The sequence below is a fragment of the Danio rerio genome, chromosome 6, assembly GCF_052040795.2.
Source record: "Danio rerio strain M-AB ecotype USA chromosome 6, GRCz13ab, whole genome shotgun sequence".
NCBI classification, from domain to species: Eukaryota; Metazoa; Chordata; class Actinopteri; order Cypriniformes; family Danionidae; genus Danio; species Danio rerio.
In genome coordinates this window covers 17,110,912-17,136,481 of record NC_141026.1, presented here as the reverse complement: position 1 = coordinate 17,136,481, position 25,570 = coordinate 17,110,912, and the positions used below count along the sequence as shown (strand labels likewise).

The following is a 25,570-nucleotide window of genomic DNA, read 5'->3' as shown; positions in this document are numbered from 1 at the left end:
TGTCTTTACTTGTGTTTTTATGTTTACTAGTCACATTTTTAAATTCACATTAAATTTTGTGTGAATTGTGGGAGTGAAGTACATTGAACTGCAAACAATTCGTGAAATAATTTTTGTATGTATGCATTTATTTATTTATTATTATTTTGTTTTTATTTATTTTATTTAATTATTACAAATTAATATTATTTTTATGTATTATTATTATTATTATTGTTGTTATTATTATTATTATTATAAGTATTGCACTTAAATTATTTTTAAGTGGTTTACCTTAGTAGATCCTATGTCTCTGCTTGTGTTTACTTGTTTTTGTGTTTATTAGAAACATTTCCCCCCATTACATTTAGTTTGAATTATAGGAGTGAATTACATTGAACTGCAAACAATTTGTGAATTAATTAATTCATTGTTTATATATATATATTTTTTCTTTTTATTAATTTCATTTGTTTATTTTTATTTATAATCTAATTATTCATTGAAAGACAATACAAAAGATGGTCCTATAACAAAACACTAACTAAGAGAGGATCCTTGTTTCTTTATTTAATGAGGGTATTAAATGAAGGCATCAAGCACAACAGATGACATTGAGATGACGACAGGACTCATGGATTGTTTAAAAGTGAACCTTAGTATAGTGACTTGTACAATAGAATATAGAATACAATAAAAAAAAATTTACATTGTGCAAAGCATTCAAAAACATTCTGTGATTTTGAAAAAGTATATACAGTTGAAGTCCAAATTATTAGCCCCCCTTGGAATTGATGTTTAACAGAGCAAGGAAATTTTTACAGTATGTCTGATAATATTTTTTCTTCTGGAGAAAGTCTTATTTGTTTTATTACAGCAAGAATAAAAGCAGTTATTAATTTTTTAAACACCATTTTAAGGACAAAATTATTTGCCTCTTTAAGCTGTATATTTTTCAATAGTGTACAGAACAAACCATCATTATATACAATGACTCGCCTAATTACCCTAACCTGCCTAGTTAAACTAATTAACCTAGTTAAGCCTTTAAATGTCACTTTAAGCTGTATAGAAGTGTCTTGAAAAATATCTAGTAAAATATTATTTACTGTCATCATGGCAAAAGTAAAATAAATCCGTTGAGAAATTAGTTATTAAAAATATTATGTTTAATAATATTCTCTCTTAATATTCATTAAAATACCAAATACAACATTATCTTCATGATGTATAAAAACAAAGCAAATGAAAAAAAAAAAACCTCTTGCTCAGTTTTCACTGGATTTTTATAGCACAACCTTATTATCAGAACTAAATTGTTTCCCAAAAACTATATTCACTAGTTTACCGCTCGCATGCACTGTAGATGCTTGTGTGCGTGTGTGTATGTCCAGGCCTGCAGAGTGTGTGTATGTGTTTGTCAGTTGTTCTTGTGTGGAGGTGAGGGGTCCTGACAGCTCCCCAGCCTGCGTCCATCAGCGTGCTAATTTAATTATCCTAATTACCCCCCTCCCCATCCTTTCCCTCGCGCTGGCTGGCTTGTCACAATGTCAGAGTGAGGATGTAGAGCTTTGTTAGCGTTCGTTAACAGCTAACGAGGTCTGCTCTGCACTTCCTCTCTCGTTTTCTATCTCTCTGTTTATATCTCGGTCTCTTCCATTGGCTTGTCGGCTTGAACGTCACTTTATTTTTGAATGTAAAATATATTTGTAATGGATTTACCCTTTAAAAAAATGTTGGATTCCACACAATCGATTTGTATTGGGAAAACATGAAAGAATTAAGTTAACTTATTAGTATTTACAAATTTAAGTGCATTGAACATAAAATGTTTAAGTAAATAGTTTATTGAAGCAACAAATGTAATTTTTTTAAATGTGGAATTGGAGGTAATGATGTTATAGTTGTGATTTGTAATATTTGTCACTCAAAATGAAAAGAATTAGTGTGTCTGCATAAATCCAAATTAAAACACGAATGTACTGTAACAAATGGATGAACTGTAAAGTTAAGATTGCGTAATTAAATGTTTTGTTGCAATTATTAAGCAACTTTTGGTGTAAATATTGTGATATTTTCCTACAGCATGATAATTTCCATCTTTACGACACTACAGTATATCTGCTAACACAAGAGTTACTTAATGTTTTGTGAATTGTTATTTGAGTCCTGATTTGCTCTTATATCATTTGAAAAACCCTGAAAAAGTTAAATGTTTAACACTACACTGTAAAACAAAATCTGTTAATTTTAATGTTAATACAGTGTCTGTATTTTGTGATTCAAAAGCATTTTTCGTTTATTTATGATTGCATAAATTGCATTAATGGACCTTGGTTTCTGCTCTGTTGACTTTTGATGTTAAATTCAACTCTACAGTTTAACAAAGTGCCTTTAATTGACATTTTAGTAGTTTGAAATATTATAATTTAGAAGAAATAATATAGAGAGAAATAAGTCTGTAAATAACAGAAAATGTTCTGGCAGTTTATTACACCGTTTTTGTAGAAAACGAATCCAAACAATGTTTCATTTTAAACTCGGCCTGCACGATTAGGGGAAAAATCATAATCACGATTATTTTGGTCAGTATTGTAATCACGATTATTCAAAACGATTATCAGTTGAAGTCAAAATTGTTTGTCCTTCTGTGAATTTTTTTTTTTATACATAAATATTTCCCAAATGATGTTTAACGGAGGATTTTTTCACCGTATTTCCTATAATATTTTTTCTTCTGGAAAAAAGGATTATTTGTTTTATTTCGGCTAGAATAAAAGCAGGTTTAAATATTTTGAAATCTATTTTAATAGCTCAATATTATTAGCCCCTTTAAGCAATATATATTTTTGATTGTCTGCAGAAGAAACTACTGTTATACAATGACTTACCTAATTACACTAATTAAGCCTTTGCATGTCACTTTAAGCTAAATACTAGTATCTTGAAGAATATCTAGTAAAATATTATGTATGGTCATCATGGCAAAGATAAAAGAAATGAGTTATTAAATCTGTTATGTTTAAACTGTACTTTTAGCACCTTCACTGTAAGAAAAAAAACTTTAGCTACAAAAGTCTTTCAGTCAAGAGCAGTGAGGGATTTTCTCCTTTTGTTATTTAATTAATAATAAAAACAGGCGGCAGCAGGAATATTGCGCGCTGTTGCTATTAGAATAGTGCGGCTCTGATATGGTTTCTGTTTCCCGTCTGATTACCAACTTCTGTATTACACAAATCAAGGGTTAATATGAATAATTACTAAACACCGCGCTCTGACACAAATGTGCATGTATTTAACCATTAAAGTGCTCACATTAAGATGATGTTAGATGTGAAAAAACATGAATTACAAAATTTGAAAAGCTGCTAATTTACGCATACATTTTGCATGCAGTGTAGCTTGAGTTGATATCCCTTATTAATGTATTAAAAAGTGATTGATTCTACTTGGCTCACCTGGAAATCAATTTTCATTCTTTAATAAGTCTATCAATTTCTTGTTTTCACGATCAGGCTTTTTGTAAGTGTCAATGTTATCTAATATTGTCCAATATTAAATAAACAGTTACTGTATGGCTACATAGAGAAAACATGTTATGCAGAAACTGCAATTATGAAAAAAAGATAGAATTGCTGCAAATTAAATCTCTTATGTCAGTGGTTCTCCACCAAGTCCACCTCAAAAAAAAAAATTGTATTTCCAAGTACCACCAAAATGACTAGTATTGAAATAAAGTAGCGTAGTTGGCCAAATTAAGCAGCTACAGCACTGCACAGTTCGAGGCAGAGTCATATTCAAATTTAGACAATTTTTTAGACAATCCTGTTTTTCTCAGAGGATGTCAAGCTGACAAAACATTGCTGCACTCTGATACAGGTTTTATTTATGAAAGAAATGAAAAAGCACTGCAGTGTCTGGGTGTTCTGTGTTTGTCTGAGATAATTAGTCTACTGAAAATATATAGTCCATACAAAATATGAAGCTGATCAGTCGGTTCTTGTCACATGACAAGTGCAGCATTCTGAAAAGTTAAGATGTTTTCAACTGAGTACGCCTGGAATACGCGAGCGCGTCATGCTACAGTTATTACTCATTTTTCTAGGCTGTGCGTTAAATTTGGATGCTCAGGTGACCGAGATGTAACAACAGAATACTGTCCTTTTTCCAAATTAAAGATTTATCAAAATAAAGGATCCTTCAGTCTTAGATAATAAATAAAATGGAAATAGTTAAAGATTTTTTATACGACCTGTTACCAATTGATCTATAGGGTTGGGGACCAATTGCTCTAGCGCGTATCTGCATTGCAAGCACCACGCACCTTTCTCTAGTTCTGCATCATTTGGAATGATTTTTAGCAGCTGATGACACGATGAACTAAAGTAAAAATTCTAAGCACAGAGCTTTTATTGTAGGCTTTAGAGAACAGCCAGTGCTGATCACATTGGTGTTATTGTATGCATCAAATTATTAAAATTGTATTCATTTTTTTTTTCATTATTCAGTGATTCCTGCGCGTACAACTAGAAGTAAACCCGCGTTCCACTAATAGTACACATACAACAGTTTGAGAACCACTGTCTTGTGTCTTATGAAAATTTACGAGTATGCAGAATTTAGTCAGTAAGCACAAAAAACCCAAGAAAATTTGTCAGAGTTTTTGTCTCATTTCTAGTTTCAATATATAAAAATTCTTAAATCAAGAAGCGCACTGTAAAAAAATGCTGTATCACAAGTCATTCATGTTGTCCCAACACAAATCGATCCCGTTAACATAACACATTAAAGTGGATGGACCATAAATCATTGCCTTAAAAAATCTCCAAAATATTGTTTCACCTCATTCTAAATAAATATTTTTAACAAGCAGCTAAAATCCTTTTATTTGAGCCTATTTTCTAGACGAGTAAAAAAATATTGTCTTCTTTTCAGAAATAATGTCAAAACTAAACGAGTTTTTCTCTAAAACAAGTAAAATATTCTGCAAATGGTGATCTAAATGTAATGCTGATGATTTATTTCATTTTTTTCCTGATTGATTTCAAATGAAACAGCCCTAATTGTTTATCCTAAACTTTTTTTGCCATATCTTTATTCATTTCGATGACATTCTTGTGTTAATTTTAATGACACTTTAATCCCTGTTAATTTCCGACCGTGGTGGTCACGTTTTGCATCATCAATTTGCCGTTGACCAGTTATTTGTAGCGTCTTTACATCTTTCCTACCCCAAGACCCACTGTAATACTGTTTTATTGCATTAAAGAAAGTGGGATGGTTCATTTATTTTTTGAATATGTAGAGAATTTGATCACAATCCTCATAATACTGTTTATTTGTTATGATGATGCTGTAAATTTGAAAAGCACTACAGTTCTCTTGCATTTTCCCAATTACCATGTCTGGATTCACTACTTTTCAATCAGATCAATGTATCTTAGTAATGGATGCAGAATAAAATAGCTCTCAGTATGCCATAACTATCACTTTTTTAACTCCCTCCATCCGACTTAAGTTTTCTTGGGTTTTGTGTGGCTGGAAGTCTGCGTTTTCTTGAGTGTGTATTTTGTGTCTTGTATAGCAGGTCTAATTACTGAACGGTAAGTGCAGGAGCTCTTTGACCTTTCTGCAAGATTTCCTGGCGGGTGCTTCATCTGCTTTGCTGTCCTCCAACTCATTAGCTAATATTTATAGCACTCTGCTGCTTACCGCTCTGACAGCAGCCTAATAAACCCACCCGTGTCTTTATTTAGTCCCATTTACCTGCTCTGTCCATTCCTACTTCTTGCACAGTGTAGGCTCTTGTCTTTTTTCCTGTCTTTGCTGGTTTCTCTCTGGGGGTTGAGGATAAAGGTCAGGCTGTTGTATCCGCTCAGTGTTTAGAAGAGAGGTCATAACCTGTGTTGCAGAGCCGGGGGTCCTGGTCTTTGTTCAGCAGGTTCTCTGATCTGTTGACCTTGGCATAGTGTAATTGAGGGAATGAATAGACATAGCAATGCACCAAGCCAATAAGACATGTTAGAACGAGGTTATGGAAGGGGATTTCTAGTGTGTATTGATGATTACCTGATGAACAGATGTGTGTAGTTTAAAGCATCTTGAGAATATTCCATGATGGATGGTATTCTTCAACACCATCTACTGTAAGTTTTCATTTTTTATATTAATTGTATTAACATCCATCCATCTATGTCATGTATCATTCATCCATCCTTCCTTCCATCTATCCTCCCATCGCTCCCTTATTCTTTCCATGTATTGTTCATCTATCTGTTCATCTATCCGTTCATCCATCAGTCCATCCATCCATCCATCCATCCATCCATCCATCAATCCATCCATCCATTCATCCATCCTATGTTTCATTAATCCATTTATTTTCTCATTTTCATATTTTTATCCCCTCTTCTTTCATTTTCCCATGTATTATCCACAATTTCATCCATCTGTTCATCCATCCATTTGTTCATCCATCCGTTTATCCATCCTTTCGTACATCCATCCATCTTTGTGTATTATCCACACATCCACCATCCATCCATCCATCCATCCATCCATCCATCTATCTGTCTATCCATTTTCCCTTTTCTTATCTAAATCCCTTCTTATCTGCATCCATCCTTTCAGCCATTCGTCCATTTAAACTGTCATTACTCATTTATTCATTCCATGTATTATCCACAATTTCATCCATTCATCCATCCATCCATCCATTCTTTCGTCCATTGTCTGTTTTCCCCTTATTTTCCAGCTGTATCCCTTTTTTATTTCATTTTTAAAATGTTCCCATCCATCTTTCTATCCATCCATCCATCCTGTAATATTCATCCATCCTTCCATCATGTAATATTCATTCATTCTTCCATCCATACTGTATGTCTTTCCATACTTTCTTCTATATTCCCTCTAGACCTTCTTTCTTTCTAAATGCAATGCATTTCAAGGTAAATTTAAACTACATATACCCAAACTGAGATTTGGGACACACTGAATCGTGCAGGCTGATGATTCATAAAGTAATAAGATGTTTCACTGATGGTCTCACACTAGAAATCTCACACATGTCAGTCATTGGTTAGTCTATTGTGCATTCAAGCTTGAGGTTGCAGTCTCAAACATTCAATCTAATAACCAAACGGGCTAAAATTGAATTAAATAAGGAATGAAAAAGTTGAGTAACTTTTGTCAAATGAGTTTGAGTAACGGTATTTGTAAAAACCATGCAAACAAATGTAAAAGGTGGTCTATGGTATTCTATATTATGTTTGTATGTTTTTATTAAGTTTGGAGTGGAATATAACCTATGAATCATACATTGGTTTATTAATTGATATGCAGCTGTGTGAATTTCAAAACCCTGTATTTTAAAAATATATATTTATATGTATGTATGCAATTATATAATGTATGTATGTATGTATATATATAAGAATAGGAAACCTTAATACTATAAAAGTTTGCATTGTAATCCTAATGGTTATAGTCACTGAATTTTGGAATGAAGTTTGGAATGTGACCTCTAAAAAGTTAGGAGGAGAGAGTTTGCTGTCATTGAAATGTTCACTCTGGAGTAAATTTCAAAATTAATTGCATAAAACAGATTTCATTTAAAATGGAGTTTGAAGCAGAAAGACTGAGATACTCTTTTATTGTGAAACAAAGAACACTAGAATCTTTTACTCTGCACAAACTGTTTCAGAAATATGGTAAAAGTCCTGTAATTTCTATTACCCAGTAAAAATGGTAGAAAAGTTAACTATTAAAATGTTACTTTATATATCTTGCAGCTCTTCTGTTGATTACCAATTTGTCCTAACTATGGCACCAATGATTTATTCCAATTAATGGCAAGTGACAACAACTACTGACAGATTTCAACCACTATAGCTGAGCATATTTCATTGGCTTTAATAGTATCCACGATTCTCTGAATCAGACTAAAAAAGTAGCTCTGATGGAGTTAAAGGTGCTGTTCTCTGATGCCTGCGCTGCTTCTGCTGCTCTCTGCGCTGTTCAGGCCTCCTGCCATAAATCTGATCAAACGGCAAATGTTTCCGGCAGGATAAATGGCTGCCTCTCACAGGGGAGCCAAGATTGATAGTCAAAGTTAAATTGTATTAGCTGTGCAGTTTAAATATTTAACCCAGTCTTATCATAACTGCTCTTAACACTTAAAGTAAAATACAGCAGGGACGTCTTGAAAGGGATCTGTGGACATATATCTCTCACCACCTCCACGCTCTTGCAGTGCTATTGTCCAATAATACTTAAATGGCTTGACTTATTATGAATGGACATTATAAGGGTCTCCAGAAAAATAAGGGGTTATATATTTTAGTTTAAGTGTTTTCATGAAACACAACTATAGGTTTGTGAACTGCATTGCTGTTAACATAAGGGTCAAATCACATTATTATTTTTAAATGAGTCTGTTAATGTACATTTTTACCAGTCTGTCAATATAATGCTTACAGACATAATTAAAACATTATTTTCAATGACGAATATTGATTTCTATATATTTGAAAGAACATGAAGTATAAAACATTAAGGTCATAAACTTCCATCACACTGTAATAAAGTACACAGTACACATAAAGACACATACTGTATGCACTGTGAAGTCAAAGAGTGACAGGCATATTTAAATATGCAAATTAATTGCCTACATCATCATTTTTGTGAGTACAAAACATGACTTGCTCCTGAAATGTTCCGGAATCTTGCGCTGCACATTACTGCTATTTTTTGACCGAATTAATATTACATCAGCCATGGATTTATTCTAGGCAATGCTTAAAACTAAATCCCCATTGATTTAAAGTTGTGTGTGTGTGTGTGTGTTTTTTGTTTGTTTAGCAGGCAGCTTCACAGAGCACACTTTTTTAATGTTGCCATGTCCACTTATTATAACAACGCAGGTCTATTGGAATAGTGCTTCAGCCTATTTTTTTGTAAAAGCGCAAAATCGTACTGCTTCAACAAATATATTTTACTTTTTCACACTATTTCTATTTATAGGGACATTTTGACGAATAAAGTATTGTTTTTTGCAGTTCTTTAGTACCAAATAAAATCACAAAATAAGTGATAATTAAAATGACTATTTCTATGATTTCTAATTGAATACATTTTACTCACCTATCTATTTCTAAATGGACAAATTTTCAGTTTGCTCAGTAGATCACTTTGTTTATTGAATTTATACAAAATTAACGAAGTTCAAGTCCATGATAGGTTCTACAAAAGCGATAAAAGCAATGCAAAATCAAGGTAAAACTGTGAATGCAGTGCACTGATCTCTTATTTGTTTTGATGTACACCATTGGTTTGGTTCAGGGAAGGGTTAAGGAAGTCTGTAGTCTAGGTCAGTGGTAACCAAAGTGGGGTTTGGGACCCCCTGGGGGGTCGTGGGACAATGATAGTAGGTTGCTTAGTGATTTCCGAAAGTTATAGAAATTTACTATAGTGTAGCCATAACCCACAGAGGATAAAAGTAGTAGTTTTTAATAATAAAACAACATGCAAGTAAAAAGCCATTAGCCTTTAAATTGTTTTCATAGGATCAGTGGGTTAATGTTAGATTAACAACACAGCAATAGCGTCAGCTGCAGCAGATTGATTTTATATCACCAGGTTAAACTTTCTGACACCTTTATGGCAATCAAATGCATTAAAAATAAATACAGGCCACAGCTGAATATTGAGAATGATCTCTGATTAGCGGTCTCCAAAATTAAACCAAGAATAGAGTTGTGCTTAAAACATTGTGTCCACCAGTCTCTTTAGTTGAGGTTAATATTAAATTAAACACATTAATAAATGACCATAAAAATTATATGGTTGTCAGACTGTTGCACTTTTTTAACTTTTCAAAGTAGTTCAAACATCACATGCATCTTTTGAGGAAAAGTTTAGTATTTTGTCTTATATAATTGATTTATTTTAATTAGCTAACGGATTAAAATATTTGTAATGATTGTATCGTTTGACTACTTTCATTAAATGTAAAAATTCCTGGAAAAACAATATTAAAAAAAATAGTGGGCACTTTAATTATTGCCATTCAACAGTACGTGTAACGATACCGCTGATGCGGCTGCCTTTTTCCTCTTGTTTGTCTAAATGAGAGGAGAAGCTCGTTTATGATTATAATTAGCCGATTAGCGTGGTAGCGTGTCACGACGACTCTAAGCAAACACAGCTGTACAGCGCTTGTGTCAGAGCAGCAGATGGGACAGGAAAAGCATGGAAGTAGCATTTTTGAGCTGAGTGGTGTGGCGTTTGCCCTTGGACAGTGCTCTCTCACCTGAAGGTAAATGTTTATGACGGAATCATCATTAAAACTCAGACATTTAATAGGTCCAATTAAAACAATGACTTCATTTACAACGGAATGAGAGCCGGCCCTATTTATTGGGAGCTGCAGTAATTGAGTTCTAGGCACTTGAGCTGTTAACTCTCTCCTGTCTCCTAAGGGCCACTTCGGTTTAAAGCTTTCCGGAAGTTTCTAAACACTAGAGGGCGAGTTTTTATTTTTTTTTGAGTCTCAAAGTGAAATCAGGTCTAATCACTATTATTTGTGTTAAATCTGAGAATATAATTTCTGCGTTGACAGTTCTCAACTTAAGAGTTACTGTTAAACTCTGAGAGGGAATAAAAATGTACTCGCTACTTTTCTTCCCCCCTCACCAGTGTCGGTTTTAAAGGATTTATGGGTTAAAAAATGAGCCGTTCTCCGTAAGCTTCTCTCTCCACATGATGGGATCAATGTCGTTAGTCGTGAGATGACAAAGTGGTTGAACATCTCTTGGCAGGCCGGGCTCATATTGCCACAGGGGCCGTCAAGCGATCGATATGGACAGAGGCGAGCGATTGACTGACGCCGCCCTTTTCCTGGCACGGGCAAAGCATCGAGGGAAAAAAAGAAATGGACTAGGGAGGGAAAATGTTGAAATAATGGGCCTTGGAGGCTTTGAGAGCGAGGCGAGTGGAGGAGAGTGATGGGTGAATTAGGGGTGGTCTGGGTTAGTGATTCCATACACGCTCTCATGAGGGGTAATGAAGTGGACCACTTTAACCGTCTTACTACACAACTGACGTTGTTTTTTTTTTTTCTGCACGCTTACTGTTGGTGTTTTTTCAGGGCGTATAAACTTCCCCCTGATCTTTTCCATTCTTTATGATTGCAGTGGCTCAGAAAGTAGTTGCCATCCGGAAGAAGCAGCAGCTGTCAATCGGACCCTGTAAGTCCCTGCCCAATTCTCCAAGCCACTCCTCCGTCTGCGCAGCGCCAGTGTCTGCAGTGCATATCAGCCAGGTGAGTTTCCACACACTTTATCTAGATATTGTGTTGGGGTTGAGTCATTTATTTAGGCTTATCAATTGAAAGTTACACAGAGAAGTACTGTGAAATAGTCTAAAGTCTGTAAAAATTGAATTTAATATTTTACTCTAAATTGAAGAAAGAAATATCTTTAAATTGAAGAAAGAAATATCTTTCACTTTCAAAGTATGCATTTAGTTGCAAATTTTTGCATAAGATTTTGCTTAAATAAACAAGTAAGCTTTATTTTTAAATTATTTATTGAGAAAAACTCCACCAAACCATAGTAATCATGTGCAGAAAAGTGGAACAATAAACACCCCCTCACAAATAGTAAGGGCGCGTGTAAACTTAAGTGGTTCCCCAAAGCTGAGAACTTGTTATTTTTTTCCATTGTTGTCAATGTGATATTCTAAAAATGCTGCGAGCACTTCTCCAACTGCATGTTTTGTGCCTCGATATGCTGTTGGTGTGTTAAAAACGTTGCGCTTTTATTGACAACAACAGAAAAAAAGAACATTGTTTCGGTGGACACACTCCTTTAGGGCTCATTCACACTGAATGCGTCTTTCCTTTAAAAAACGCGAGACACTCAGGATTGGGTTTTAAAAAAAGCACAGTGTAGCCCAAGGTCTATGTGACGCAATATTGAACGTGATGTAATAACAACAATTAGAAATAGGGGGAAAAAATGTTGTGATAAGCAGTTCAAGATACATTATGTTACTCAGGATCTCTTGATAAAGCCACAAACAGCGCTGCCTCTGCCATGATATAATGGTAAATAAAACATTTTCATGCCAACTTTATACTATAAACAGAAGCTTGCAGCCATTGCTCTGCCTTCGGGCTCTTCTGATTGGTCCAGTGCTTTTGGGCCTGATGAGCTTTGCTGCGTGTGAAAGTTGAAGGTCTTAAAGTGTGTAGTTAAAAAGGTTGAAACCGTAACTTTGGGACAGTGTGGGCAGATCAAAGATGAAACCAAAACAATGGAAATGTACTGCAGTCTTTTCTAAATGTATAAACAAAAGAGTATGAATCATTATTTAAGAAAGGGGAGGAACGAATTACAACGTTTAGCACAAACAAATAAAAAATGGAGTCAAATAAAATAAACTAACAAAACAAAACTACCTTTGAAGCTACTTCTACACTAACAAATAAAAAAAATTGTAAAATAAAACCCAAAATTGTCAGCCTTTCCAACACTTTAATCGGAACTAATTACACTAAAGAAGCCAAAGGACAAAGTTGGAAATAAACTAATCTTGCAAAGCACACATATAATCTAATTCAATAGCAAAACAAACAGAAACATACCATCAGATAAGATAAAAAGTATCACAAGAGTCTCAATAAAGTAGCCCAAAACACCTGCTTTGCCTTAAACCGGGCGTATAAGACTGAAATTCTAACACAGACATCAGCTAAATCTGTCACACAGATTCCAGTACACATTTGTACACAGTAACAGTCATGAACACATGTATAAATCAACTCAATCAAACACTAAATACATTTGGCATCTGAAAACTAACAAAAAAAACGACTGCTGACCGGACTTTTTGATGTCAGAATGATGATTGACAGGAAGACCAACTAAAGCAGTGTTTCTCAACCTCCTGGAGGACCACCAGTTTTCCATATTTACCAGGCACACCAGATTCAGATCATCAGCTTCTTAGCAGAGATTGAAAGACCTGTAATAGCTGTAAGAGACAAAGGAGGCATCCAAAATATGCAGTGTTGGTGGTCCACCAGGAACATGGTTCAGAAACACTGAACTAAAGCATAAGGGGCAGATCACAGTGAACACACTTTTTTTGTTGAGAGGAAACTTTTTTAAATGATTTGCAAATGGACACGAGTGTTTTGCTCACTGCTTATGCGCCTTGCGCATCTTGCGTTTTAATCGCCTGCTGTGTCTCGCGTTTGTGCTGTTGCGCACTGTGCGCTTACAGTTGAAAAAAGTCAACTCTAAGTAGAAAAGCACATTACGTCAGTCACATATTTTTCATTCTCCAATCAAATGAAAGCAGAGGTGGGGTTTCCGTTGAGGTGACAGCAGTGTTTGTGTTGACAAGATGACTATGGAGACTTTTGTAAATATAGGAGAGACTTGTGGTTGCTGTTCTGAGTTATCCAGAGCTGTATGACTCACAAATCTTTAAGTTCACAATATTATTAAATATTAAAATTTGACCAATATCAACATCAACTCTCTCGCAGAATACCCAGCTGATTCAGTCGTTGCCTAGTGACATAGAAAGTGCACCACACTTCTTTTTTCTTATCAACAAAAAAGACGTGTTTTTGGAACATACAAGCCCGTTCGGTGTGATCAGCCCCTAAGGGTTTATAACTGATGAGTGACAGGAAGATCAACTACAGGATAAGTCTTTATAATCTTAAAGTTTAACAAGTTTGACATTTAAATGTATGTTTTTTTAGTAGTATTATTATATTTCAAAAGTTATTACGAAGCCTGCTGGATTGTGTTTTTTAATATTGTTTTTGAGTGATATTTTTGTTTGTATGTGCTTGTTGTATCATGAGGCTACTGCTCTAATTTTGTCCCTGGCGGGATTATTAAAGTACTCTCACACAAAAGAGTAGAGAGAGACATAAAAAAACTCAATCTATTCGCAAAACACACATGGAATAAAAGAGTTGACTTATACGTTGAAATAACCGTCAACCGTTGTTGAAATAAAAGCAGATTATTTATGATAATAATTAACTCATTTATTGATCACAAAAATCTGTGAGACGATGATTTGATTTGATTTTTGGTGTTGTGTTTTTGAAGACCATTATGAGAAACCTGTATCACACTCTTAAGGGTTTTTAGTAGCTTTTTTAGTAGCTTTTTTTTTTATTGACAAATAATGTTAGGGAACTTTTTATTTTAGATTATGCTTAGATACTTGGAGTGCATGAATAGTTAATAAAAATAAAAAATCAAACATGATTTTGGCATCAGATATGTTTATAGCATGTAATATACACACATTTTGATTTGTTCCCCAAAAGCGCCACTTTCTCTATAGCAGACATGATTTTTTCCCCCTGGTCAAACACTAATCCTCTTCCACATGGCTCAGTCCTCATTGATTTGTCATTAGCAGTGTACAAGTGAGTCTGTGTATGTGCAGCCAAGCTTAGAGCGGCTTAGAGAAGCTCAGAAAAACAGGAGGCCTGTGGCGTTTCTTTGTAACGTGAGATTATTTTCTTGCTTTTATATGTGATTCTTGTTGTGTGTGTGTGTGTGTGTTTTACAGAACAGTAATGGTGGAGGGAGTTTAAGCGATTACTCGTCTTCTGTGCCCTCCACTCCCAGTACCAGTCAGAAGGAATTGCGTATTGATGTCCCACAAACTGCCAACACACCTACACCCGTCCGCAAACAGTCCAAACGACGCTCCAACCTCTTCACGGTCAGTCTGCTCTCACGTTAGGTCGAAAGATTTGCGCTTATTGATTAGTCTTTGAACTTAACCATATTATATATATATTTTAGTGACACATGTTATTTTGACACATATTTTGAGAAAATGCCTTGATATATATATGTATGTGTATATATATATATATATATATATATATATATATATATATATATATATATATATATATATATATATATAGCAGATATATCAGATATATCAGATATATAATATTAATTGTGTTTGTGTCTGTATAATGGAATGTTTTTTTTTTTTAAAGAAGTTTTACCAAAAGTTGCCCACCAAAGTAGATTTTTTTTTAATAAGATGCATTTGAAACAATAGTAACATTATTAGTCGTAATGTTATTGCTGCTATTTCAAAACCCTTTTTGTTTTAACCTTTTTGTGTGGTGGGAATGTTTTCATCCCCTCTGGGATGATTTTGAGTCTTAAATTGGCCATAACTTTTCTGTGTTTCAGCTAGCAGAATGATTTTTAGTGACACATGTTATTTTGACACATATTTTGAGAAAATGCCTTGATTTTTATTTTATTTTTTTAAGGACTCAACAATACTCTCTGGGCAAATTTACTACCCTTTTTTGTTAGGGATGAAAAAGTCAACTAAATTAAACTTCTGTAAAAATGCTTCAGATCAATATTTTTTAACATTTTTTTTGCATAAATCTTTTAATCAACCTCAGTCCTGATCAAAACTACTAAATTAATTTGAAAATTACAGGATTTTAACTGTTTGCCAAATTCATGAATGATGTCACTGATTTGGTGAAAAAGAAACAAAAATGACGTATTTTCAATATAGTAAATAATTGTGTATTGGATTTATTTATTTATTTTTTACCTTTTATCAAAGTCTTGGATGTGTAGAACAACATTTCCTTTGATGCATTGTTTTGATTGATTTAATTTTTTTCTCCCTAATTTAATGTTGGTGGCTGTTTTTGCTCTATTGATTTCCATTATAACCACATTTTTTGGTTACAAAATCTTTTGATTGTTGGTGGTTTTCCCTGTTGGGAAGAGGTCCAATTTGTATTTTGTATTCTTTATCATCAGTTGGCACCATTAACCCTTTATAAAAACTTAGTTCACATCTTACTTGATGTGTCTGGGAAAATCAAAATACACATCTCAGCTCTCAGAACTACATAGAGTAAATAAAAACAAAGACTGTGTATTTATGCACCATCAAATGTAGTTATAATGGAGGACAATGGGGCAAAAACAGCCACCAACAGTAAATTAGGGAGAAAAAATTAAAATCTAACAATGCATCAAAGCCAATGCTGTTACTAATAATTAGTCCAAGACTGTGATAAAAGGAAAAAAATTCAGTTCACAAGGACTTTGAAAATTGAAAAATTTCATTTTATGTTATTTTCAGTGACATCCTTTGTGAATTAATTTGGCAATTAAGGAGATAAAGTCCTATAATTGTCTAAACGATTTAGTTGTTTTGATCAGGACTAAGGTTGATTAACAGATTTATGAAAAAAAATTGACAAAAATATTTATGTGGTTATTTTACAGCAGTTTAATTTAATTGTTGTTTTCTTATCCATCTTATCCAACTTAACAAAAGGGTAGTAAATTTGAACAGTTCACAAGGGTTAAATACTTTATTTCTGATTTATTTTTTGTGATGATTTGAACCACTATTACTCCATTTTTTCATGTATATTTATGTATAAAATGTGTTTTTAAATGATTTTATTCATATACTTACAGCTGGATTCAAATATATTAGCCCTCCTGTGAATTTGTCTTTTTTCTTTTTTAAATATTTCCCAAATGATGTTGAACAGAGCAAGGAGCTTTTTTATTCTGGAGAAATTATCATGTTTTATTTTGGCAAGAATAAAATCAGATTATATATAGTTTATTTTATTTTTTTAGAGTCAATATTATTAGCCCTCTTAAGCATTGTTTTTTATTGTCTACAGAACAAACCATCATTATTCAATGATTTGCCTAATTACCCTGACTTGCCTGATTAACCTAATTAATCCTTTAAATTGCACTTTAAGCTGAATACTAGTACCTTGAAAAATATTTAGTAAAATATTATGTGCTGTCATCATGACAAAGATAAAATAAATCAGTTATTAGAAATTAGCTATTATAACTATTATGTTTAGAAATATGTTGAAATAAACATATTTATGTTAAACAGAAATTGGGGAAAAATATAGAAGGGGGCTAATAATTGAGGAGGGCTAATAATTTTGACTTCAACTGTATATACACTACCCTTCAAATGTTTTAAATTAAATGTATTTTTTAAATAGACAGATTGTGTAGAAAAGTGAAAGAACAATCATATTATGTTTTTTATTTTGTTTGTTTTAAACATTCTATTACAAAGATTTATTTTATGAATACTGTAAATGTACAATTTTAATATCAGCATTAAATAATACTGAAAAGAACACAGTTTGCACAAAAATAAATTGTTATTAAGTTAAGCTGCACTATTTTTTATACTAAAATAAAAAAATGTTTCTTCAGCTCTAAATCAGCATAAGCAATTAACTGAAGAGTTATTTGACAGTGTAAACTGGACTAATAGCTACTAAAAAAAAAAAAAATGAGCGCACAATCACTGGATTAAATCACTTTTTAAAATATTATTTTACAGGCCTCAAACCTTTAAATGCTCGTCCGACTTTAATAATATAAATGTTATACAAAGGTTAGTCATTCACCAATAAATATATTTGTCATTTATTTATTTTATTTATTTAAATTTTTTTTGTTAAAAAATGTTGAACTGAATGATCATTAAACTTTCTAAACGTAGTAGTTCACATTAATGGTAGTGCACATCCATCACATGTTTTCCTTTCAAGAAGTTGTGGGTGTGGGGTCACGTCAGGGTCAAGTTGACCCCTCCCACACCCCCTTGACTTTTGAAGTCGTGTGAGAGCCCCGCACTCCAAACTGAATCCAGGCTGAAGTCGGGCTCAATTAACAGCCAGCTCGTCTTTGACTAAAATCATGTCTTCTCCCCCACAGTCTCGCAAGGGAAGCGAACCAGACAGGGAGAAGAAAGGGATGGATGGCCGCGCAGACAGCATTGGAAGTGGCCGCGCTATCCCAATTAAACAGGTAGGGTCTGGCCGGCCGTCTGGGCTGGTATAATTGGAGTCCAACAGCGGTCTATTGTGGACGAACAGGCCTCAGATCAGCACTCGGACGCGTTTGATGCCATCGTCTTGATTAACAGTGAAAGCACGCACTTGACATCAATTAGATCCAGGCTCTCCCGTGTGCAGAAATGAGATCATTAGGATAAGAAGTGGGAAGGGATTTTTTTTCTCCCCCACAAGCCAAAACCCCTTCCACATTTCCTTCTCCCACCTTCTTTTTCCACCGTCAAAAGTGGGCTAGAAGAAAGCTAAGAGGATCCTAATGAAGTGCAGTCTACCAATCTGCATACGGGTCCATCTTTCCCCCCCAGAAAGCCTTGAATTAGTGCTGTGCTTCGAAGGGTAAAGGGGGGGGGGCTGATAAGCAGAATGTGATGTGAAGAAGACCCCCTCCATTGCACCATGGGAGAGATTGTTTGACTTGGCCTTAATTTGTCACAAACAAGAGCGTGTAGCGAGAGAGTAAAGGAGAGCGTGTGGCGGGGGGGCGAGATCATCCTCTGCGCATCTCAGCTGGAGTGAAAGAATCAGGTAATTAGCGGCACTAATCGTGCCCTCTCATGTCAGCGCCGTGGCCTTGTTTGTAATTTTCTAATGAACAAATTGCATCTCTGATTAAAGCTGCCTTTAAGTGAGATCTGTGTTTATTAGCAAGCCGCAGTGGAGCAGCTCTTCCGTCGTCCAGAGCGCTGTACAGTTGCCGTTTAAAAGCCAAGCTGCTGATCTTTTAGCTGTGTTTGAATATTGCAGAGAGACTCCATTTGAGGCAAAGACATTTACAAAAGACCTCGAGACAACGAAATGGTGCTGTAATCGGTTGCTGCTGATGTGGGACTGTCCCACTAGCAAAGCTTTCTGCGGAAAATGCATGATTCTTGGGCCCAATTTTGATTGCGAAGCATAACTCAATTAACATATGAATTGAGCAACACAAGCACGTCTCTCAATAAGCAGATAAAAATAAATTAAATCTTAATTTTTTTAATACTAACAGTATTCTAAAAACAAAGGTTTTGTTCCATGGAAATCATTCCATCTGCAGTAAATTAGTGGTGTAACCGATCACAATTCGGATCACGTTATGGTTTTTTAGTCACGGATTGGACCTCTAGGCGACGACCTATATTGCCTGTTGGACAGGCCGGCACTGCTGAAACCATATATTGTGCACGCTTAGTATGTTTTAATAAAAAGTAATGTTTTTCTTCCAGCAAATACTCATTAATTTAATTAGTAGTTGCTGTATAATGTTTCTTTTGTTCGAAAAGATTATTTTTCTTAAAAATGAATGCATTTATTTCGAGTTATTCTAGAATTTTTGGGGGTTAATTTGAGGTAATTCGTAGAGTGTGGAAAATATGTCTGACAATATTCACTTTAGAATTAAATGTACTTTTTTTTTTTTTTTAAACATATGAAACTAACAGAAACACAAATAGTACATTTAAAGAGTGTTTAAAACTAATTTAGTATTTTTTTTTTTACATATTAAATGGTCAAAGAATCGACAAAACACTCTTAAGCGAAGGCTGTTTCCCAGAAATCCTTAAATTGAGTTTTCCTTCTCTTTTGAGATGAGAAAAAGAAGCTAAATCTGTGACACAATCATGCCTGATTGACAGGATAATTGAAATTGAGCAGATGTACTTTGTCTGTTTTACCTACATGGAAAATAACCCAGAAGCATTAGCAAGATGGCTGCTTAACGAATCGCCTTAAAAGGACTGTGGATGTGCTGCTTTTCGAGGCACACAAGTGAGTGCTAATGCTGCCAGCAGTGATCTCTCACCTCCTGCGGCTCTATTTGCATAAATCCTGTTAAAGTCAGTGGCGGTTAATGAAGAAGAAATGAGGCTGGCCGACTGCAGCGGTGCTGAGAGCAGGGCGCAGCACTAGTGGCAGATGGGAAGGCTGAGCCGCGGCAGGCAGCTGTGCGGAGGAGAGAACAGCTCAAGCTTTAACTATCATCTCACTCTGTTCAGACTGAGCTCTTTTTTTTTCGTGCGCCATGCTAAGAGTGATGAAGACAATAACTGCTTGTTGAACAACATTAAGAGCATGTCATTTCTTTACATTTTTGTTACGATTTGAATTGGAACTTTAAAGCCCTCTTTTTTTAGTTTGTAAACCCTGATTTTGTGGGTGGGGGTTGGGTACAGTCAAAAAGATTTTCATCAAATCAAATCACTTTTATTGTCACATCATCAGCAGCACGTGTGCTATTTTGAGTGAAAAGCTTAGGTGCTGGCTCCAGACAGTACAAAATACAGAGTGCAAATACAACAACAGTGCAAAATACAGAGTGCAAATACAACAACAGTGCAAAATACAGACAGTGCAAATACAACGACAGTGCAAAACACAACAGCATACTCCAAAAAAAAAAAAATAAATAAATACAAACAGGACAATGTAAGATTGACAGCGACCCTGATTTCTTTCTTATAACATTATTACATTTTGTTAGTTTGTTTTAATGTCTGGTCAAATATGTATGAGTTAGGCATGGGACGATAGCAGTTTTCAAGGTTTTCTGTGGTTTGAAAAAGTCAAGGTTTTAAAACCTCCAAAACTTTGTTGCAACTATTTATTTTAAGGCAACAGTATCTCCAGCTGAAAAGATACTGTTCCAAAATATTTTAAATGTTTCTTAAAATAAAATTATTTAAGGTCAATGGGGGAAAATTTTGTATTTTACCCAGACATTTAAGAACAACATATTTTAGAGCAGTGATCACAATACCGTGCACTGTTATATTTTTATCCAAGGTTATCATACTGTCAGAATCTTATCACTGTTTATTACTCTAAAAGTTATTGGCTAAAAAGTTAGCGGTATATAAGAAATCATGAAAATCATTCCCCAATTTCTGATTAGGGGAGCAAGGAAAACCTTCATATTAGGTTTATTTAATTCAAGTGCATTTAACCGCACCTGTATTTGTAGCAGGTATGTGTCAATTCAACACGATCTCACAGCAATTCTGAATCTTATTCATACAATTAAGTACGATTTGCTTAATCCACCAATGACAGTTGGATTTAGCGGTGGGGTTGGGCGCCGCCCCTCCTTTTTAAAATCGAACATTTTCCTCTGACTGAACTCGTACAAATTTGTATGAATTAGCCACTAAACTGACAAAACGTAAAATAGTTAAGTTTCCTCGTGAGACCAGGGCTGGTTAATTTCATATTGGTACCTACATTTGGTTGATTTGGGATTTTTATTGTATTTATTTATGTTTATATTGTAATATTGTAATTATATTGCAAATTCTATATTTAGAATTTCTATTTATTAAATTTTTATAAATATTTTAGTTTTGAGCATTTTTTTTACTATTATTATCATCCTTTTACACTTTTTTTATCCAAATGTCTGTGATCGATTAACCATTGGAAAATTGTCTCTCGTTTACCCGTTTCGTAGGCTACTGCTGGTTCTGTGTGTGCGACAACTGTCCACACTCCCTTTTTGGCTTTCTATTTCAAAAGTTGTTGTTAATTGTTTGCGTTTTTACATTTAACCTTACATGTACATTTTACCTTTTTATTTAAACCTATTTCCATCGGCTTCGCAGCTGATTTGCATGCGCACAGCCGTGAGAACGAGAGAAACATTAAATAATTCATTCTTTAGTAAACGACTCAGAAACATTTACTATTTACTAGGGGATGTATATACAAAATAATCTGTACACCATTTGAAATGGTTCATCAACTAATTTGCTTTATTTAAATAACCTAAAATGTGTCTCTTAATTTGGCCACCACTGCAAGTATATTTCACACCTGTGGGAAGCACTGATTATTATTATGATTATTATTTATCGGCAACAATTCTCATTACAAACTTGCATCAATCTTTGATTCATGTAGCAATTTTCATTTGAATGTTTTAAATGATTCAAAAAACAATAACACTTGATTTGGGTTTGCTTTGGATTGAGATTCTGAAAACAATGTGCATTGAATTATTTATCTATGAAATTACATTACAATCTTTTCTAAACCATGTCTAATTCATAGAAATTGTGGAAATTACAATTTTATTTATTTATTTATTTATATATATATTTTTGCTGAGAGCGGTTTTACCCTTATGAACTATACAATAAGGATAAAAAGATGCTCACAACTTCTCTTTCACAACAGTACAGTAAATGCAATTGAGAGCCTGCAGTATAGTGTGCCATTAGCCAATAAAGAAAGTGTGGTACGGAGCCTGGCGCAGAGCCATATCTCTGAAGCATCTCAGCCTCTTGACACTGCAGGTACATAAATGAGGGATTAATTTCCCTGGTGTCAGACAGAGCCTGCCCCACACTTACTCGCGCACGCACACACACACACACACACACACACACACACACACACACACACACACACACACACTCACACGCTGTCATTGCTGAGCAGTGGCCCCATTGGTCCCCATGTTCTTCATCTCATAAGGAGATCAATCAGAGAACAGTAGCCTCTGCAGTGCTCAGTGATTCCAGTTTCCCTTGCTGTCCTCTTGCTCACTTGCTAGTGCTCTAGCTTCAGACTGAGCCTTTTCCTCATTTCCACACTGAGCGGTAGTGTTTAATACAGTACATTATGGCTTGGTATAGGTCAGCCTGATCAGGCTTGCGTTTCCGCTGCCAATAGGACTCTTACTTGTTAAGGCTGAATTAAATGTAGCCGTGCATTGAAGATTTAGCTGTGCATTTATACTTCTGCATTCTGTTTGTGTTGAGCTGACAATCCACTTTCAGACACTACTAGGCAGTGGGGTTTCTGTGTTCCTCTGTGTTGAGTTTCTTACGAGTTTGTGTAAAATGCTAACTTAATGTAAAAGTAGCGCAAACTCACACTCATTCAAGGAAGAAAGAGGCAGGAACAATTTTATTCATGATGTTAATACAAAACAAAAGTATCAATTTAGAGCTCATCGAGTGCTCCCATGGCTTTCGGCCCAGCCCACACTCATCACCACTACCAAGCCGACCAGTCACAGCTCTTGTGCTATGCTTCGTCACAATGTGCAGTTGAATTTATTCGAGAGGTGTACAACAGGCTGGAGATCTGCGCTAGACTAATTTTGTAGGTTTATTCTGCACCCAAATGCTCCCACCGTATATTCAGCCTTTGTTCACCCACTGCCTGCTTAGAATAATTTTCTAGTGTTTAGCGCGCTGATATATGGTGCATTAGCACCTCAGGGCATCCCAAGTTCGAATCGCGTCTCAAGTACATTTCCCGTTTCTACCCTCTCTCTCTCTCTCTCTCTCCCACTTTGCTTCCTGTCTGAAATACTGTCCTATCCACTTAATAAAGGCCAAATGATGATAAAAAAATAATAATTTTCTACCCGACCGTTCCCGCTAAATTTAAATGTAGTCTCCAAAATCTCGCGTTTAAATTGGATACTACCACAAGTGAGAGATGACTGATAAAACTGTAAGGATTGTAGGCTAAATGTCAGTTTTATTTGCCTCTTTGTGATGAGATATGAGTGCCGCCTTAGACTGAGGTTCCAGTCTTGTGACTGCTAAAAGATAATACTTTAATGTATTATCACATCGCACAAAGGGTAATTTTTTTTTCATTTGCATCTATGACACAAGAAAAAGACTCCCATACATCAGACTTCTCTGATGTGGGTTTCCTAACAGTAAACTGACTGTTTTCTAATGCAAGCTGAAAGACAACGCATCTTTACTTTGCTCTCCTATGTTGGTAAAGCCTGCTCTGAGGACCTTTATGCAGATGATGCGTGCACAGACTGCATGGATAAATAAATAAATAAATAAATAAAAAAGCAAGTGTAGAAAGGACTGATCATGTGTGCATATTGTGTAACAGTCGTGAGCACTGGCTGTACCGGTTCTCAATAAGAATGAGGAAATCACAAAATGCTGTTCTGAAATAACGTTAGGATTAGGGAGTGCAATATTGGTAGCCTGCCTACTCCCATTCAAATTACACTAGAGTTACTGACCGATAGTGTGTTTTATTCAGAAATGTATTCCCACACAGACATCTTCATCATACTATGCTGAAGTGTATGCGACTGTGGGAAGCGGAACATTCATATACTGCGTCTTTTGCCCAGAAAATGACGTTATTTCTATATTTGTAGAAGTATGGGTGAATGGAGAGAGGATGTGGTGCACTTCACACTTTCTACACACTTAGATGCTACATGTTAACAGCAACATAAACAACAGTAGAAGACATAAAGCAGGTTTTGTTCTTGCTTCTAAGCATGTGTCTGTTTGTCAAAAGATGACGATAAGCTTTGTTTGACCATGGTTTATTGCTATACGGCATCATTGTTTTATTATGGTTTTGTGTTTTTGGCTCTATATTTAAGTGTCATGATTCTCTGTAAACTAATAGCATTTAGCATTTATTTTGGTACCGTACTGCTGAGCTAGGTACACTTAGGAAAGGGTGCCAAAGAAGTGGTACAGAATGATTCACTATTTTTGTATCTTTGACATTGGAAATTGAGATAAACCGTACTGTACGAAACCGTACCACTAAAGGCTAATTTATACTTCTGCGTTGATTGCATGGTTATGGACCGGCACAGCTTTTGAAGCATACCTCTCAAAAATTGTAACTAAACATACTTAGCGTGAGCTCTGTGATTGATTGGTTTGGTATTAGCGACGAATGTGGGCAGAGCCAAGAGCCACGGGAGAGCAGCGAGCTCTTTGGAGCGAGTGTTTATAAGTGTAGAGTCCTGTGGAGGAGCTTCATATGGAAACGTTTGATTTGTTTACTTTATGAATAAAGTTGTAAAGTTTTAGCTACTTATACATTAAAGGGCACCTATGGTAAAAAATCTACTTTTCAAGCTGTTTGGACAGATCTGTGTGTTGGTATAGTGTTTAGACCGTCATACTGGGGTGATATGAACACACCCAGTCCTTTTTTTTCCAATTTAACTACAAAAAAAAGGGTCGGCCAATTGGAGCTGTTTTCAAATCGATCGCACCATTACGTAGGTGTGCGATTCCCCCCACCCACCGAATTGATTGACAGCTGCGCGCATTAACATGTTCCGGTAGTCGCGTGTATATGTCAACAAGACCAGGCAGACATACGCAAAGCAACCGGGAATAAAAGCTCTGTTCTGTTCGCTAGGATCAGCAATCATCATCAAATGTGATTTAGAGTTTCACATGTTTAAAGTGTTTTAAAACAGAGTATGTGTGTAATTAATTACAGCGTTTTACTTAAGCTTTACTTCATCAGCACAGCCGCGTGTCAGAACAATTATAAAAGAAGACGCTTTAATCCCGGTTTGTGGAAGTTAAATCAGGTTTATTTTGTACATTAGCATAACAGATATCCACACTTGAGGTTAGCCTTAACTAGGCTAAGGACGCTCTGTCTGTCTGCCTGCCTGCCTGCGTGTGTGTGTGTATCATAACTTCGTAACGATATTGTGTGTGACTCATCAATGCAACTTCACAATACTGATTAGTAAAGGTTAGTTCTTACTGTAGTATCTCACAAATGCTACGTGAGACCTCCTTCCTTTAAGTCTGTCTGTTGTCTGACGCAGCTGAGGGAGGAGTTATGTAGAAACAGTGGGCGGGAAAGAATCGGCTTAAAGGCACAGTACGACAAAACCACCCCCTGCTG

General features: G+C 35.2%; 1 protein-coding gene across 12 annotated transcripts in view; it reads left to right on the top strand.

Annotated features, from left to right (window-relative positions):
* agap1 (ArfGAP with GTPase domain, ankyrin repeat and PH domain 1) overlaps positions 1-25,570 on the top strand; it is a 351,020-nt gene that overhangs the window by 213,742 nt on the left and 111,708 nt on the right. For all 12 annotated transcript variants that reach the window (XR_015493378.1, XR_015493377.1, XR_015493379.1 and 9 more), the window contains 3 exons: positions 11,175-11,302; positions 14,590-14,745; positions 17,793-17,885. Coding sequence is in view for 8 of the 12 variants with exons in the window: in XM_087256868.1 (XP_087112994.1) it covers positions 11,175-11,302; positions 14,590-14,745; positions 17,793-17,885 (377 nt within the window). In the remaining 4 variants the exon portion in view is untranslated. The remainder of the gene's footprint in view (positions 1-11,174; positions 11,303-14,589; positions 14,746-17,792; positions 17,886-25,570) is intronic.